The sequence below is a fragment of the Octopus bimaculoides genome, chromosome 11 (assembly GCF_001194135.2).
Source record: "Octopus bimaculoides isolate UCB-OBI-ISO-001 chromosome 11, ASM119413v2, whole genome shotgun sequence".
In the NCBI taxonomy this organism is placed as follows: domain Eukaryota; kingdom Metazoa; phylum Mollusca; class Cephalopoda; order Octopoda; family Octopodidae; genus Octopus; species Octopus bimaculoides.
The window spans coordinates 47,658,789-47,678,175 of NC_068991.1; the positions used below are offsets into that span (position 1 = coordinate 47,658,789).

The following is a 19,387-nucleotide window of genomic DNA, read 5'->3' on the forward strand; positions in this document are numbered from 1 at the left end:
TATATATATATATATATATATATATATATATATATATATATATATATATGTGTATGTGTGTGTATGTATATATATAAGTATTATATTGACCAGACTATCAGATGTTATATACCACTAGTCACAATATGCTTCCTTGCATTGTAACTTTCAAATGCTAGGCTAGGTAAGTAGGCCAATATTCCTCCTTATTAGGATACCAGTCTATCACAGGAGTATCCAATTTTACAGCTTAGTGAACTTGAATAACATGAAAGGAAGAGTTTCACTCAAGAGCACAATGCACTATTCCGAGAATCGAAACCATGACCTTGTGATCGTGAGTGCAACACCCTAACCACAAGGCTATGCACTTTCACACACTCATGTATATGTGTGTGTGGGCATATACATGTCTATCCAAATATATCTTCTGTTACTGTATTGTTTCTGTCCATAATTTGCATCCCGGTTGTATGTTGTTATCCTTCACCTACTCCTTATTTGTCCATCAACTCTGTAATATTCCCTACATCACTAGTGCAACCAGAGGAGTAGTACCATGGAATTTAAAGCTTTCAGACTTTAAACGTGCTGAAACTATGCTTGAGTCTGATCTCCATGACTAATAAAAGGATTTCCATGTTTATTTGTCCTTTTCCATTAATCCTTTCCATTCTCTATTTTGACTTTTCATTTCATGATTGTAAACAGCCATACAGCTAAGCTAGCACATATACATACACACTGTCATTTTATACTTGCACCCAACTTCCTCTGTCTATCTCTCTCGCTATTTATGTATGTATATATAAGTTTCGTTTATTCTGGGGTAGAAAATATTACTCTTTTACTCGTTTCAGTCATTTGACTGCAGCCATGCTGGAGCACCACCTTTAGTCGAGCAAATCGACCCCAGGACTTATTCTTTGGATGCCTAGTACTTATTCTATCGGTTCCTTTTGCCAAACCGCTAAGTTACGGGGACAAACACACCAGCGTCGGTTGTCAAGCGATGTTGAGGGGGACAAACACAGACACACAAACATATACATACACATACATATATATATATACATATATACGACCGGCTTCTTTCAGTTTCCGTCTACCAAATCCACTCACAAAGCTTTGGTCGGCCCGAGGCTATAGTAGAAGACACTTGCCCAAGGTGTCATGCAGTGGGAATGAACCTGGAACCATGTGGTGGGTAAGCATTTAAAAAAAAATTTTTTTTACACTAGTTGTGTATATAGTTGATAAAAAAAAAGCTATAATTCAAGCCTGTAATCAATTTAACTTGCATAAATTAACACTCACACTTGTCCACAGCTGTCATCTTGTTTTCAATCAAACTCTTCTTTAATGATATATTAATTTTGGAGATTCTTGAGATTATCTTCTCTTGTCCTTTAAATAAAAAATAATTAAATGCGCCCTTCTAAAGCCTAGCCAGGCTCATGGACCCGATTTCCCGGTTTCTATGGCGTATGTGTTCCCCAGCTGGACGGGATGCCAGTCCATCGCAGTGTTACTCATTTTTGCCAGCTGAGTGGGCTGGAGTAACGTGAAATGAAGTGTTTCGTTCAAGAACACAACACGTCGCCCGGTCCAGAAATCAAAACCACAATCTTACGATCATGGTGCTGATACCCTAGCCACTCAGCCACGCGCCTCCACCTCTTGTCCTTTAAAGTTGGTAACAATTACTGCCAAGTGGTTTGTCTACTATCTCTGGAAACAGAGATTATTTCAATAAATCAAGAATTTATTTTATATTTGTTTTTTTTTTTAATATATTTTTTATTCCTCTTCGTTATTCAGATACATGCCACTGGCTACTCTGAGTTGTGTCTCTAAGTTCATTTTCATATACACATGTACATATGTGTACATATATACATAAATACACAAACATGCAAGCAAACACATATACAATTACATGCCCACACACACACACATACATATATATTTATGTATGTATATACATACACAGGGGTCACCTGAAAAATAACTGGTGTGGAATTTATATACACAATATACTCTATACCTTGTGTTGGGTACCTTCCACTTTAGTTTACAAAGTGTGACATTTGAATTATCTATGTGTGTATGAATATAGGTATGTTATACATGTGTGTGTGTGTGTGTGTACTGAAAAAAAAAAGAGATGTTATATAATATAGCACATGAGATGTTTCTAGAGGTACCTTGATTGTTTACACGTACAATATTGCTTGTTATAAAATTGATTTAAGAGCAAAGGGGAATTGAGTTACATGAAATATATTTTGGATATGTCAAAAGATTACATAATATGTTAGATATGTCAAGTCTATATCTGGAGAAGAGCATAGAAACCTCACATACACCTGCACACGCACGCACACACATGCAAAAGGGGATTTCTTACACAGACAAGAAGCCATAGCTTTATTGGTAAAAGAAAATGGGACATTACTATGGCTTTTTTTTTTCCTAGGTGAATTAATAGTATTAATACATTAACAGTATTAATTATAACATCGACAACATTAACCATATCATATGTGTGTGTGTGTGTAGTCAGCTTCTCATTTGGTTTCCATATTTCTGAGTGAAAGAAAGTGATGTACTTTTTCCATTCAGTTATGTCCAATGAGTGTTAATTTACCTCTCCACAACTAGATGGTTCTTCAGCATGAAACCATTTAGTAATATATATTGGCTTTTATGAGAGTAAATTTATAATAATAATAATAATTCTTTCAAATTTTGGCACAAGGCCAGCAATTTCGAGGGGAAGGGGTGAGTCAATTACATTGACTCTAGTACTTGACTGATACTTATTCAACCCGAAAAGAATGAAAGGCAAAGTCAACTTTGGTGGGATTTGAGCTCAAAACATAAAGAGCTGAAATAAATGCTATTAAGCATTTTGTTCAGTGCAATAACTCTGCCAGCTCACTGCTATAATAATAATAATAATAATAATAATAGTAGTAGTTTCAAATTTTGGCACAAGGTCAAAATTTGGAGGGGTCAAGTCAATTATATTGATCCCAGTATTCAACTGGTACTTACTTTATCAACCCCAACAAGATGAAAGGCAAAGTCGACCCCGGTGGCATTTGAACTCAGATCGTAAAGATGGATAAAAAAACTGCTAAGCATTTCACCCAGCATGCTAACGATTCTGCCAGCTCACTGCCTTAAATAAGAACAACAGCAACAATAATAATAATAATAATATAATATAATATAATATATATAAAGTTTTAGTTTATTTTCTTGTACAGAATGCACATAGATGTGCTCAATACAACCTCATGTTAAAAAAATATTAAATGTAGACTCGGCTATATATTTATTCATGTCATTTATGTTGGGGGATGCAAGAATGATGCACCAATTGATGTGTATAGTTGACCAAAGTGCCTTTCAAACTAAACTATTGAGCCATCCCTGTTTATTTCATATATATATATATATATATATATATATATATATATATGGTGAGAGAGAGACATACATAAATAAATATCTGTGCAAGAAAATTGATACAAAATTTCATCTGCAGAAAGATCTAAGGTAAATATGTTGTTTTTTTTTTAACCCTTTTTATTGAATTTAATATTTAAAAAGAATGTTATATTTTCTTTTATAAATTTAGCAAAAATGTTATAAAGAACATAGATATGAGTTACATCAACTTGTCTGAATAATAAATTTAAACAACTAATTAAAAAAAATATAAAAGTGACCACATTTTAGAGATCCAAGATACAAGATACAATTTTGCAACCAAGTTTTGATACTTGGTTGTCCCATTTTCATCCCACTTGTGCCTTATAGTATCAGCCGATTCCATATTGTAATCAGTAGCCGAGAGAAGGTATTTTGGGGGTTTTTTTAATTCCAGTCTTGACTTGACTTTTGTCAGGTGCTTTCATGGTTGACTTGCTTTCAAGCATCTGAGTTCAAAACCAAACGTTTCAATGATGATATAATGAACCAATAAGGTTTAAGATCAATATTCATTTTATCAACAAAAAAAAATCTTTCAAAAGTTTCTTTATATAGTTTTAATCACTGTTTAATCACAGGTCACTTCTGATTGGGTCAACGATATTCAAACCATAATGCTGTAACAGTCTTGTTTTAACTTCAGGCATAGTGTATCAAGGACTATATGAACAGTCTCTCCTTCCCTTAAGCATTGTACATCTAGGATAGTATTATTCAATGTATTCTTCCATTTTTTTAAGATGGCAAGGTATAATTTAAGGGAGATTTGGTTGTTATTTCTAGCAAGTTGAGTGATAATGCAGGGGATGCAATTTATAACTTGTTTCCTATTGTATCTTGTCACAAAATCAGTTTCCCTATAACATTATTTATAAATATCACAGCTGACTGAACCAACATGAGTAGGGGACCACCAGCTCACAGTCTGAAGGGTCGAAAGCTTCAGTTCATGAACTGGTGGTGTGCTATGTCCCAGTTATCATTAATATTGGTACAGGGACATGAATTGAAAATAATAAGAGGGGAAAAATATAGTTGCTTGAATCAATCTCAGTACATGACTAATCCTTATATTTGTGGTCCCTGGATGGTTGAAGGGCAAAGTCAACTCCCGAAAGAGTTTACTGAAAGGTATTATTGTTATTTAACTTTATAATTATAAATGGTAACCCAGTCACTCCTTTATATATATCGGGGACAATATTGCTCATGATAGCATTCCTTTTTAAGATGGTAGGGTGTGACTTGAGGGAGATTTGCCTGTTATTACTAGCAGAGCAGTTCAAGTGACTACTTAGAGGCTCCCTTGCTACAGTCAACCAACTCCTTAGAGGTTCCCTTGCTGGTGCAATATGTATATAAGGGTGTTATTTAGTCTAGTGTTTCACTGTTTCTGCCAACGTCAGTAGTGTACTATTATCTTGGAACAGAGCCACAATTTTGTTGGGATGGAGGGGAGTATAGTTGATTGAAGTGACCCCCATACATGACTGGTATTTATTTTATTGACAAGCAAAGTCAACACAGGACTTAAAGAGATGCATCTACAACTGTACAGTGTTTTAGTCAGACACTCAACCAGTCTGCAGTGTTTGTTGGTATGGAGCAACCCAATGTCAAATGGGTAGGAAACGAGTGTTGTTGTTGTTATTGTTGTATAGTTCCTGCTCAGATCTGTTTTTGCAGACCTATAACTTGCAATCAGTTGGTCAAGTGACTGATTCACAGATCCATTCTAGAATTATTAGGTCTCTTCTTATCTGAGGACCACACTGCACACTCCGACATACAGTGAACAATTATGATAAAATTAGCAGAGAAATAATTGTCAAAATGATTTCTTAATTAGGCACAGAATCTTTTTCCTCCTCTTTTCTTGTTTTTGCAGCTCTGTTGCACGCTGGTGTATGGTGGTCATTGTTGTTACACCGTCATGTTTGCATCAGATGGAGGATTTGGAAGGAGGAAATAGGGATTAAGTCTAGGCAAGAGTCAGGATCAAAATGAGGTTAGAGATAAGGGAGATAATTCATAACTGCTATTTACGTGTTGTGCTTTGGAAGAGCATCTGCAACCACCAGGTGAGGTTGATCTTGAAGTTTACAGCCCAGAGGGCATCTTGAAGCTGGCTATCAGCATTTATAGACTCCATTGAAACCTCATAGAAGTAAAATCCGGTGGTTTTGCAAAATATACAGCACAATACTTGCTGTAGAAAACAAATCCACAAATAAGGGTTCAGAAATTTATCATTTATCCAACATGTCTTCCAGAAAAGATATAGGTTTATTTTAGCTTAAAGTAAGGCCAGAATTTTTTTTTTTTTTTTGTAATTGGCAGGGTGCAAAGTGTTATAAACAGTTTAACTGATCTCCAGTATATTATTTGTACTTAGTTAATTGACACCAAGAGATTTGAACTAAAAACAATGGGTTATTAAAATTAGATATGGTAAATTGTCCAGTATGAAAGTCTACAACGTCCTCCATCCCAACAACTCTCTCAAATAAAAGAAGAAGAACAAATGTTTTAAGGTCATTTTCCCAGTTAAAGTAGGGACTAACCTTGTGGACCTTATGACAGTTCAATTATTACCATCATGCCATGGTCCTCTTTTTTGAGGTAGTGTTTTACAGTCGGATGCCCTTCCTGCCACTAATTCTTTTCGTTACAGCACACAGGGATAAGGTGTACCTATTGTAAAACGCAGATACACACAGACTCGAGTAAAAAGAACCATCAACCCCCCACCAAAAAAAACAAAAAAAAAAACGATTTCTTTTGATGAAGCACAAGGACTCAATATTTACATAGGCAGGGAAAATGAGAAGTTGTAACATTCATGCTTATCTCAAGAATGGTAAGTAATATAAATGATTAGGCTTCAATCAAGAACTGAAAGTAGGTCACAAATTCAGCTCACTGTCAATTTGCCAATTTCTATGGGACATTTGTTATAATAATAATAATAAATCCTGACATAGGTACAGGCCACTAATATTTTTATCATGAGGAGTAAATCAATTAAATTGCCCCAAGCTTTATTTTATCAACCCTAAAAGGATATAAAGCAAAGTTGACCTTGGTGGGATTTGAACTTGAAACATAAAAGGGTACAAGCAAATACAGTAAGGTCAATGCTGATATGCTTCTGCCAATCAACTGCCCAGTAAATATATATTTATATAGAAATAATTGAAATTCAGTTGACTTATGTACTTGTTGAAGCACCAAGTCAGTCCAGTGTTATCCGAACAGCTCGAAGGTGAATAAAATCAAGAAGTGATGCAGTATGACCGTTTCAAGCCGCTTGAAATGGTCATACTGCATCACTTCTTAATATCCTGTTGCTTATTTTGATTATATATTTATATAGGTATCTTAGAATTTATATATATATATTTATATATATATATATATATATATATATATATATATATATATATATATATATATATATATATATAAGCCTGATATGTTATGTGTGTTAATGTCTTAGACAATAATAATGCCAATTTCTTTTAAAGATAAAAGGTGATCAATGAAATTGATTACTATATAGTATTGGTATATATTGATTGATGAAGAACACATGATAGAGTTGGTCTCAGTGGAATTTGAACTCAGAACATAAAAGACTGTAACTAAATAAGACCCAGTATTCCATCTATTGCTCTAACTACTGCCCAACTACAGCTCTACACAATGCGACCTGTTGCTCTATTGTACGACCCACAGCCCTACACAATACCACAAGGTATTTCACCTGCTGCTTTATTCTGCTGTCTGGAATCCTACACAGTATCACATGGTATTTTTATCTGTTGCTCTATTCAGCCATTGACAGACCTTCACAATGATAATAATTCTAATCTTAGCATAAGGCCTGCAATTTTACGAGAGCAGGGTAAATCATTACCATTGGCCCCAGTGCTCACTGGTACTTACTTATCGCCTCCAAAAGAATGACAGACAAAGTCAACCTTGGTAGAATTTGAACTCAGAATGTGAAGTGCAGAAGAAAAGCCACAATTCTGACCCCTCACTGCCTTTACTTCTTTCTAATTTCGGCACAAGGCCAGCAGTTCTTTATGGAGAGATGGTAAGTTGAGTACATTGACTCAGTGCTTAACTGGTACTTGGCAGCATTTGAACTCAGAATGTAAAGAGTTGGAATGAACACCACAAAGCATTACTTCTGGTACTCTAACAATTCTGCCAGCTTGCTGCCTTGATGAGAAAGATAATAATTATAATAATTTTTATCTTTGGCTGAAGACAAGGAAATCTTACGAGAGAATGTCTCCAATTTAATGAGTTAGCAATTATGCATATTTATCTGAACAGTCCCTTAATGAGATGAAAGACTCAGTATTTGATATTTTGGTTGATATTTAATAGTTAACCCTTTCAATACCAACCAATCTAAGACTGACTCTGGTTCTATGATACAAATATCCTGTTTTAAAGAGATCTGAATTAAAAACCTTCCATCAAAATTTCATGTTAATTTATGTTCCAAATACCAGCTTAGTAATGACAAAGTTATTTCACTAAATATATCATTATTTTAATTGATACAAAGCAGAGTAGTTGAGAGAAATATATTAATGAAAGAGTTAGATAAATAAAAAAAATATGAATAAATGGTAATCAACAAGAATCATAACAATAATTGCTAAAATTAAATTGCAATTATGAAAATTGCTGGTTCTTTAAGTAACATTTTAATGGCTGTGTAAAAACATTTTCAACTTATTTAACTTTTCCTTTTATTCTTTTACTTTCTTTTAGTTGTCAGATTGTGCCCATGCTGGGGCACAACTTTCAAGGACACTGTTGATTATATATCAACCTCAATACCTATCTGGTATTAATTTTTATCAATCTCGGATGATCAAAGTTGACCTGGGTGGATCAAGAATTCAGAAACATAAAATAAAAAAAAGAACACAATCAAGTACTATACCAATACTGAAATTCTTTCATCTTTCTAATCTCACACTGTACCAATTTTATTAATTCTTCCTTCCATCTAATTCAACACTATAAACCATCTTACAACATCCTGCATCCAAGCAGTTGTAGTTCACCCGAACACTGTATACAATAAGGTCATTATTATAATTATTCTAAAATTGCTATTTCTAAAATCATTTAATATATAAGTTTTCCTTTTCCATTTAAGAAACGAAATTTTTTTTTGCTTAGTAACATGTCTAATTAATACTTAATAATATACTGGTTAATTATCCTGTATTCACTCATTTCTTTATTATATTTACAAGGAATGTACTGCAGTGATAAACTCTCATTAAGTCATAGCAGTAATATATTGGGGGTTAAACTGACAGAACTAGTTATTTCACTTATATTGTCACTGCTAATCACCTTGAGGAGCAGATAAATGCCACCTATCTATCCCTGAGAAAGGTATGAATGTATAACAATCCCATTTCCTCACTTCTGTAAATATGAAGACTTTGTGCTTCCATAAAGAAATTTTTCTAATTTAACCAGATGGACTTCCAAAACACGTTGGCACTCATTTAATAATTCCATCCAAGAAACCCATTTTTGAATTTTGGAATATATATTTTTTTTTCTTTTGGACATTTGGAAATATAACTTATATTAACACTATTATGTGGACATTAAGAAATCAAAAAACAAAGATGTCAAATGTCAACAATAACAACAATAGTTTTTCCTTCCCTATATAAATTATTTCTTAAACAATTGAGGAAAAAAACCCCTAGAAAATCCAAAGAAATTTTTTAAAAAAGAGAAAAAAAAAGGGGGGAAGAAGAAAGAGAGAGGGATAGAACTTGTTTAAGTATAATAGTAATATTATAATAATTACTGTTGTCATTAAATTGTTTTGCTTTTTCAGTTAAATATATTACATGAATGTCATTATGAGATGGGTATAATTGGTATGGAGGAGTTATTAATTAACAAACACCAGAGTCTGATTATTTAGGTGCGTCTGCTGATAGATGTTGGAAATGTTGGTCGAATATAGAAACATCTCTTTGTGAATCACATACGTTCGGAAAGCACACATTCATCATTGATTAAAGGCTGTAAAAGGTTATCGGAATTATTGGTGTCTTTAGCTAAGTATTTTGAAGATTGCGTTACTGAAGTTTTAGCTCGACGGATCGGGTTTCTTGTTTTGCCGTCTTCATCATCGAGTACTAAAGAACTAGGACGGTTTTCTGTAAAGAAACATTAGAAACAAATGAATAAATAAGATACAAGGTATATAGAAAAATGAATGCATACTGCAGATATGAAAAGATATAACATGAATATGTAAAAAACATGATTTTTTGAAGAAAGGTACATGACCAGGATTCTAGAGAATGGGAAATTAAAAGGTGAAGTTATGATTTTGGCTCAGAAAAAAGTTACAACTTTGGTTAGGAAAAAAGCCATATGCAGGCGTGGCTGTGTGGTAAGAAATATGCTTTCCAACCACATGGTTCTGGATTCAATCCCACAGTGTAGCACCTTGGGAAAGTGTCTTCTACTATAGCTTTGGACCAACCAATGCCTTGTGAGGGGATTTGGAAGACGAGTTAAAAGAAACTAGTCATGTGTTTTCATTCAAGATGGAGAACCTACATGGCAGGTTTGATAATTGCTGAGATATCAATCAGCATGAAACTAATGATAGCCTTGTTAATTATAAATATATAAAAAAAGTATACACACGCACACATATAAATATGTGTGTGTGTGTGTGTGTGTGTGTGTGAAGGTGCATGGTCTAGTGGGTAGGCTGTTCAAATCACAATTGCTAGATCATGGGTTCGATTTATTGACTGGGTGGTGCATTGTGTAATTGAGCAAAACACTTCATTTCACATTGCTCCAATCAGGGGGAATGTTGACCTGCTTGCCTAGCCAGTGGGGTGGCATCATTTGAAGGTTAAAACAATGCAAAAGCGCATTGTAACCAGTGATGTGCAACAACATCTGATAGCCTGGTCAGTCACGTGATCATGTGATATATATATAACTGATGAAAGAAACGGAAGATGGATTTAGTACGAATCTTTATTCAGCATGATGATCATTTCGATCCACCCTGCAGCTGCCCCTTAGGGGTAAGATATTGTGCATCGAGTTGTGTTGCATCAATTAGTGCAGTCTGTGTCACTCCAAGTGCTTGGTGTAAAGAAAGATATCCCACGAGATATACTGAGTTCTCCTTGGCATGTTGTTCTTGGTTGTTTTATGTGGGTACACTGACATAGAGTAGAATAAGTTTGGGGTTGTAACCCATGAATATACATATTGCCAATATAACATATATAGTGAAGGCACATGGTTCAGAGGTTAGAGTGTCGAGCTTATGATCATGGAGTTGTGAGTTCGATTCCCGGACCAGGCTGAGTGTTGTGTTCTTGAGCAAGGCACTTTATTTCATGTTGCTCCAGTTCACTCAGCTCTAGAAATGAGTTGCAATGTCACAGGTGCCAAGCTGTATCAGTCTTTGCTGTTCCTTTGGATAACATTGGTGGTGTGAAGAGGGGAGACTGGTATGCATGGGCGACTGCTGGTCTTCCACAAACAACCTTCCCTGAACTTGTGCCTCAGAGGGGAACTTTCTAGGTGCAATCCCATGGTCAGTCATGACCAAAGGGAGTATTTAACCCTTTAATAACATATATCAGAATAAAAAGCATACTCTGAAGAATAGAACAGTAAATATTAAAACAGAGTTAAAGTCTGGTCACAGAGTGATCAATGGTTTCACATCCACAGGGCTGTAGCTTTCGTGGATACGAAACCATTGGTCACTCTGTGACCAGACTTTAACTTTATGTTTTAATATATACATATATATATATATATATATATATATATAGAGAGAGAGAGAGAGAGAGAGAGAGAGAGAAAGAGAGAGGGGGAGTGGTGAATAAACTGTCATCTAAATTACGCAAAAATGAAAATAACACTGACATCTCATTTTAACAGATATATTTATCAAAATTACATAAAAAAGTATCTTGAAATATTAAAGAGTAAATTTATTCAATGAAATCACCATTGGCTTCAACCATGGCCTCTAGATGATTTCAGAATCTCCTGCAACTCTTCTGGACAGTCTCCTTGTTTAAGTTGGTGAATGCTGTCATAATCTTTGCCTTCAGTTTATCTTTGGTGTTACAAGGAGTTTTTTTGGTCTCTCGCTCATCTGTGCCCTACACATAATAATCAAAGGGGTTACAGTTTGGGGAGTTAGGTGGCCAGATGTTAGGGGTGATGTGGTCTGACAGCCATCACTGGGTTCCCTTGCTTGTGTAGCATGGTGCAAAGTCTTGTAGCCACCCTCTTGACCCAGGGCAACACTACCTCCTCCTGGCACTTGATGTAGGCCTTCATATTGAGTCTGAAGCCATGTGGGAAGATGAATGGAGGCATAATGTCACCATCACTAGTGGTCACTCCAAACACCATGATGTTGACCGGATATTTGATTTTTATCTCTCTCGGTACATGTCCTCAGACTGACACTCAAACGCACTGAGATGTTTGTATTGGAGCTTCTGGCACGAATGCCAAGCAGTGCAGCATGTTGTTTCCAAATTTCTAGCAGACTGAATTGTGTCATGGTCCTGTTTTTCTCACAGACAATATTTTTTACATAATGCCATTACAGACTTATGCAAAAAATCATCTTTAATGTGATTTTTACCATGATTTTAATGTGCACTTTTCCATGTTTGCATGGGTTAAATGGAAATCACTGGGGAAAATTTTCTACAGCTGGATGCTCCTCCTGTTGTTAACCCTTGATTGTTTCTTAAGTAAAGTAATATTTTTTCATGGCCAAACATGTTTTCATGGAAGACTGGACATGAGAGACACTGCTGGTATGATGGTGACATTCATGTACAACTGTCACATGACATTAAGAAGAGACACAAATATGCTTACACACACACACACACACACACACAATCTACTTCTTTCAGTTTTTGTCTACCAAATCTACTCACAAGGTTTTGGTTGACCCGAGGCCATAGTAGAAGACACTTGACCAAGGTGACACACAGTAGGATTGAATCTGAAACCACATGCCTGGGAAAAAATCGTCTTAAACACATAGTCATGCCAAACAATGGAACCAAAAAGAAAGTGGTTCTAATCCCACAGGTAACTTCTTGCCTTTTTTATCCCACCCAAAGGCTTTTCGACTCTCAATTATAATTATGATTTATGACTGGATTGGCATTCAAGATTCATTGTTTACAGAATATTTACTTTATTAAAGTAGTTTCTATGTGACTTTTTTCTGTGGCATTTTTTTAGTGAATTTTTTCCCAGTGAATTCAATTAGATAGATTCTATTATTTCAAATAAGTACAAGTTTGTTAACCTTTTTGATACCAACCTACTCGAGACTGCCACCAGTTCTATGAGACAAGAGTTATACTTAAAGTGATCTAAATTAAAGCCTTCCATCAAAACTTCATACTAATTTATGTTCCAAACACTAGTTTAATAAAGACAGTTATTTTACTAAATTCTTTATTATTTTCAAAATTATTTGAAACAAAGCAGTACATTTCAATAAAAAATTTGGTAATAAAAGGATTAATTTGATACCTCATTCCCTTTCGCAAGGATTTTTTGTGGCAGTGCATCTTCCTTAAAAAACAAATATGTGTAACATATTCGCTTTTATATCTTTCATTAACATTCGCAAAAAATTTCAATAATAATAATAATAATAATAGTAATAATAATTAATTCTGTTTTTTTTTTAATAATTAATAATGATAATAATATGTATGATTATTTCTTTGTCTGCAGTTAGTGTTATTTCACAGAACTGCTATTACTAATTAGACTTAGAAGATTTAGTTTTAATTATGTAATTTTAGAAGGAAATAGTTTAGCTTTAAGATTTAGAAAAATTAAAATAATTTAATATTATAATAGTTATTAAAATATGATATTTAACAACAGTTTTAATATGGCTTAATGTAAATTTAATTGTTAAGCTCAATAATGAATTAAATAGGAAAAATGTTTGAAGAAAAATGTCAATATGGTTACATAGGAAAGAATTTGCAAGTGTGATGAAAATGCAATAAGAACAGTTATTAAGATAATTAAGATAGATATAAAAAAAATTGAAATGTAATGGTTACAATATAATTATTGAGCAATTAATTAATTGGGTAATAAGCTATGAGTGATCAAAGAATACATTTATATATTTTAACTTAGTAATGGACATAAAAGAAGGAACACTAAATGAAAATGAAAATTAATTTTTTTTAGAAAATCAGTTACTTTTTAAAAAATACTTTTTCTTTCTTGTGTGTGTGTGTATATTTGTGTGCATGTATATATATATATATATATATATATATATATATATATATATATATATACACACACACACTCACACAGATATAAAATGAAAACTATAAAAACAATAAAGTTACAAAAATAAAGCATTTAAAAAGAAATGGAAAATAAATAAATAAACAGAAATTTTAAAAAATGCAAAATGTGTGAAACAAAATATAATCGTTTCCAACAAATAAGCTGATAGCAATATTCAGTTTAATTTATAAAGAATATAGAAATAAATAAACAACAGTTAAGAGTTCGCTGAATCCTAAAATTAAGAAATTAAAATTTAAAAAAAACAGAGGAGGAAAAATAGATTTTTAAAGAAAACATAAAAAAAAACCCAAAATTTAAATAAATAAATGAAAATATTCCAGTACTATGGTAAATGTATTCTTCATCATCTGTAATTCCATTTTGGTAAAGATTCCACTATGGAGAGTTTTAAAAATTAATGGAGATAAAGGAAGGAAAATGCAGTTTCTTGTTGTAGGTGCAGGTATGGCTGCTTGGTTAAGAAGCTCACTTTGCAACCAAGAGGTTTCGGGTTCAGTCCCACTGCATGGTACTTTGGATGTATGTATATATATATATATATACACATACATACATACATATGCATGTGTGCTTGGTTTGCCCCCCTTTCCCATCACTTGAAAATAGGTGTTGGTTTGTTCATGTCCATGCAAGTTAATGGTTTGGTAGTAGAAACTGTACCAGGCTTAAAAAATAAGTACCGGTTTGATACTGTATTTATTAACCCTAAATGAATGAAGGGCAATGTTGACCTTAGCAGGATTTGAACTAAAAACTTAGAGTATCAGAAGAAATACTACAATGCTTTGTATCCAACACTACTGATTCTACAGATTTTCTGCTTTATACATGTGTATGTGTGTGTATATATATGATGGGTTTCTGTTTACCAAATTCCACTCAGAGAGTATTGGGTAATCTGAGATTATGGCAAAAGACACTTGTTCAAGATTCTATGCAGTGAGATTGAACCTGGAATCATGTAGTTGCAAAGCAAACTTCTTAACCATACATACATTATACATCAATGAGATTTGACTGCTATTTCTACCAGAGAGAAGTGATCCTGTTTAGACCCCTTTATTTGTTTATATTCTTTATGTAATATTTCTAAATGTATGTTGCTATTATTGGTTTTGTTTAGACTAGATTTCAATTCACAGTGTCCTTAAAGCATAGACATGTAGTTGTTTAGCCACAGGCCAGTCCTCATTCTACAAACTTATGAATAAAAGCATTTCAGCATGATCATCTTGCTTGTTATTTTAGACACTGTGTCTCTCAGATTACATTATGCAATGTGTCTTTGATCTTTATGAAGATGGGAGGATAGAAGTTGAGAAAGATTTGGCTGTTATTTCTAGCAGTTCAAGCAGCGTCCATATAGATGTTTCAACTACTACTAGTAGTAGTTGCTTAGTTCAGCCTTGATTGAGTGGTTTTTCCAGTTGTGACCATTCCAGCTGTTTTTTGCATGCAAAGTAAATCAAGGACAACATTATCCTGTGTTACCTTAAAAAAAAAAGGTAACACAGGATATATGAGGGAAATTTGGCTGCTATTTCTTGGTAGATTGAGCAATGGTAGTACAGTGTATTTTTGATTAAAAGATGTTGCATGGCCATGTATGATTAGAGTATATTGTTAGAATTTAACAAGGTTTACCTTCAACTGAAATGGCTTTCCAAATGCAATGGTGATGCGTTCCATGCAATGTGTTCATGCATGTAAATAAAGAACTCTTTGGTGGATGTTAGTTGTTAAGTAATTTTAATTTACTGATGATGATTGTAAAGGCAAGGGCTCTTTATTAATTTTTGTGGATCATGTATGGATTGACTTGAAGAAGAGAGAAGGTGTTCCACCATTTGTTATAACTTAGTTCTAATATGAGAACATCTACACATAAAAATATGAATGAAAATCAAACAATTTCTAGAGTCACTCAGATAGCACTAACAAAAAGGAATACTTGGTTTAATCCACCTTTCAATTTACTAGTTACTTTATGTATTGTTAAAAAGCTAAATTTTTTTTACAATCTTTTTACATTTTTGTCCTAACCATAAAAGCAATAAACTATTTAACTTCAATGTCGATTGAGATACACCTTGTAAACTTTTTACATGGAAAATGCAAAATTGTCAACATAGTTGTTTTTTCCCTGCAGTGTTGGCTCATTTTCTGATGAAGTCCTCTCATCAGAGAATGCTTCATCCAGTATTTTCAAGATTAATTTTTCTATGCCTGTTTAGATAAAGAAGTCGGTTGTACAGTGCAATGCGATTTATTACATTCTTCATCTTCCTTCCCCATTTGATTCAAACTTTCTAAGATTTGACTGTAGCAGACCTTCCTTAGTTTATTTCTGCCAAGGGTACTTTCTGATGTCAGCACTTGTCCCCTTTTCAACCAGTACTTATTATCCATTTACTTCATGTCCTTATAAACCCTTCATATGTCACCTATGAAAAACAACACTGTAAATCCAATAGACAATACTTGACTTGACATTCTGCAAATGTACTTTAGTGATTATTGTTGTTTAACGCTGGACCTGCACTGACTGAGATAAAAGTCACCCTAGCTGTAATCCTACCAACATTTTAAATATCTGAGACTACATTATCTGATATTACTTCTCTTTTGTAATATGTTAGGGTGTACTTTATGGGAGGGTTGGCTGCTAATTCTAACAGGTTGAACTACAGGTTCCTTTGAATACCCAAATCTAACTTCCATGTACCACTGAACTCTTTACATGTTTTATATAGCTTGAATTCCAGATGGCACCAACAAAGGTAATAATAACTTTCTTTTCTTATTGTACTTTCTCCACTATTTCCATCATTAGACATCTCCCTGCTCCCTGTGGTTTTTAAATTGGTGAATACTAGACACCTGTATCCAATATTTGAGAATTTTTTTTTTACCTGCTTCCTATAATTAATGAAGAGACAAAATAGAGTCAGCATCCATATAATTCTATTTCCTTCACTATGATGTTGGATAAATTAAGGAGTTCAAAGTAGACTTCATCTTATTAAACACAGTCATTTGTCCATCCCATTTTCAATCCTCACAAGTTATAGCCCCACTCCACCCATTAGAAATACAGCCCTAGATAGCAGAAACTAATAATTACCTAATTAACCAACTATCTTAACAGTTCATGAACTTCATTTCTTGGGTGCTCCTCCTCCTACTAATTACTGATGTACTTCTACCACGTCTGGAGTCCTGGTTTTCTCTGTCAGGCTGACAATGGTTCCACTGTTGCTTTATGCAACTAGTGCTTGCTTCTGTGTTTACAATATCATGTTCTGACCTACTCCCTTTCTTCATATCAAGCAAGATCAATTTCCAAATGTCACTAGCATATCATGTTCCCTTTAACTGACTAGCACTTAGAACTAAAGAACTTTAAATATAGCACCATATTGCATATGAATTAAGGTTTTAAAACAACTTAGAGAGCTGCAATTTGTCAGACAGATAATAGTATGACTTTGACAATGAACAAGTAATGAAAATAATGTAAGACATCATACAGCATGTGAATGAATTAACTCTATACCTGCAAACATATTTAGTCTTACTGAAAAAGAAATTTGAAGTTAATTTGAGAGATAATACAACCATGAACCAAGAAATTGGTACTATATCTTGATATTTTGTTACTGAGAGATTTATTTACTAAATTTCTTTGCTTTTTCACTCCCATTGAAGAATGAGGTCACAAACTGAGTTACAAGCATAAATATGATATTACCAATAAAAAAAATGGATAAGTTTGGTATTGTTTGAGAAAGCTGCCAATAAACAGTGAGGTACTTAAGATATTGGTTGGGAGATTGAAGACTTAGTGGAAAAGATGGTTATATGGTAAGGAAATGGATGAAATGTCACAGGGTGATAATGGAAGAGATGTGATATGTGGTGGATGATGGGACACATGATAGGCTGTGAAGTGCTGGATTATATAGGCTGGTCACATGGTACTAGGTTGGCTGTTTAGGCCATCTGAGGTCAGTCATATGGTGGTCATGTGAAGATCATATGAATGTGATCATATGATTATAGTCATGTGCCAGGTGTTATATTGTGGAGGATCATGTGATAACTTGTTTTATAGCAGGTAATGTGGTTGGCGGTAATCAAGTGATGCCAATCTTGCAATAGCAGTCATATAGAAAGGAAACAGAGAAGTGATCCATGGAAGGTCCAAAATGGCAACCTGGTAAAAATGCACGAATTGGACAGAAAAGGATTTAACGAAGAAAGAAAATGAGAAGTTTGCAGACCTAGACAACCCACAGAACTAATAGGAGTAAAAAAAAAAAATAATAGCAATAACAATGTTGCAGGCTGTTGATGCTGATGATGATAATAATTATTTCTTACAAAGACACAAGGCCCAAAAATTTGAAAGGAAGAAATAGCAAATTAGACTGACCTTAGTATTTCATTAATTTTAGTGATTATGGAAGGATGAAATGCAAAGTTAGCTTCAGTGGGATTTGAGCAAATATTGCATGGCATTTTGTTTGATGCCTTTGGGATTCTGGAGCTTGCCTGAAGTTCGTTTTTCAACTACATAGTTTCAGGTTCAATTTTGCTGCATGGCAACATGTGCAAGTGTCTCCTGCTATATAGCTCCAAGTTCATCGAAATCTTATGAGTGAATTTGGTGAACAGAAACTGAAAGAAACCTTTTGTGTATGTATGTGTGTGTGTGTGTGTGTGTGTGTGTGTGCTTGAGGGTGAAGCTGTTTGTTTACATTTGTGCACTATGAAAGTTACTCTCTATGGGTGTAGCTACCACTTCTTCCACCAACAAATCATCTGCACACTAAACACTGGCAAAGACGTGTGAAATCCCTTACTTGAAAAGCAGGGTATGGATTACTAGTGTCAGAATGGGCATTTGGCCATAAAACAATGCCCAAATAATATATTTATCTAATCCATGCCATCAGGGAAAAATAAACATAAAGTAAACAAATGAATAATGACAGCATAGACTGGAACAAGGTCAGTCACAAATGTGCAAAAGAGGGGCACAATCAATTGAATTAGTACCAGTTCATGCCTAGTTCTTACCCATATTGATACAGAGAAGTATGTAAGTCAGTAACTGGTGATGAAATTTGAACCCAGAGCAATGGAATTGAATGATACAAGCTTGGTGAATATACTTTCTTTTTCTTTCTTTGGGTCACTGTTACTTTTTTTAATGATAATAATGATGACACACAATACAGATGATAATGTAGATAATAACAATGATGATGGCAAAGATATTGATAATGATGATGATGATGATGACATTGATGATGGTAGTAGTGGTGGTGATGGTGATATTGATGACAATGCTATTAATGATAATGATATTGGTGATGATAATGATGATGATGACATTGATGATGGTAGTAGTGGTGGTGATGGTGATATTGATGACAATGCTATTAATGATAATGATATTGGG

At 33.9% G+C, this 19,387-nt stretch overlaps 1 protein-coding gene across 8 annotated transcripts in view; it reads right to left on the reverse strand.

Annotated features, from left to right (window-relative positions):
• Positions 1-3,542: 3,542 nt before the first annotated feature.
• LOC106870835 (pleckstrin homology domain-containing family D member 1) overlaps positions 3,543-19,387 on the reverse strand; it is a 216,641-nt gene continuing 200,796 nt past the window's right edge. For 2 of the 8 annotated variants that reach the window (XM_014917063.2, XM_014917065.2), the window contains 2 exons: positions 13,108-13,149; positions 9,567-9,704 (listed from right to left, as the gene is read on the reverse strand). In XM_014917063.2, the coding sequence (XP_014772549.1) occupies positions 13,109-13,149 (41 nt within the window). In that variant the 3' untranslated portion in view covers positions 9,567-9,704; position 13,108. Of the gene's footprint in view, positions 9,705-13,107; positions 13,150-19,387 lie in introns of those variants that run through there. The other 6 variants (XM_014917058.2, XM_014917059.2, XM_014917061.2 and 3 more) reach the window with 4 other exon arrangements.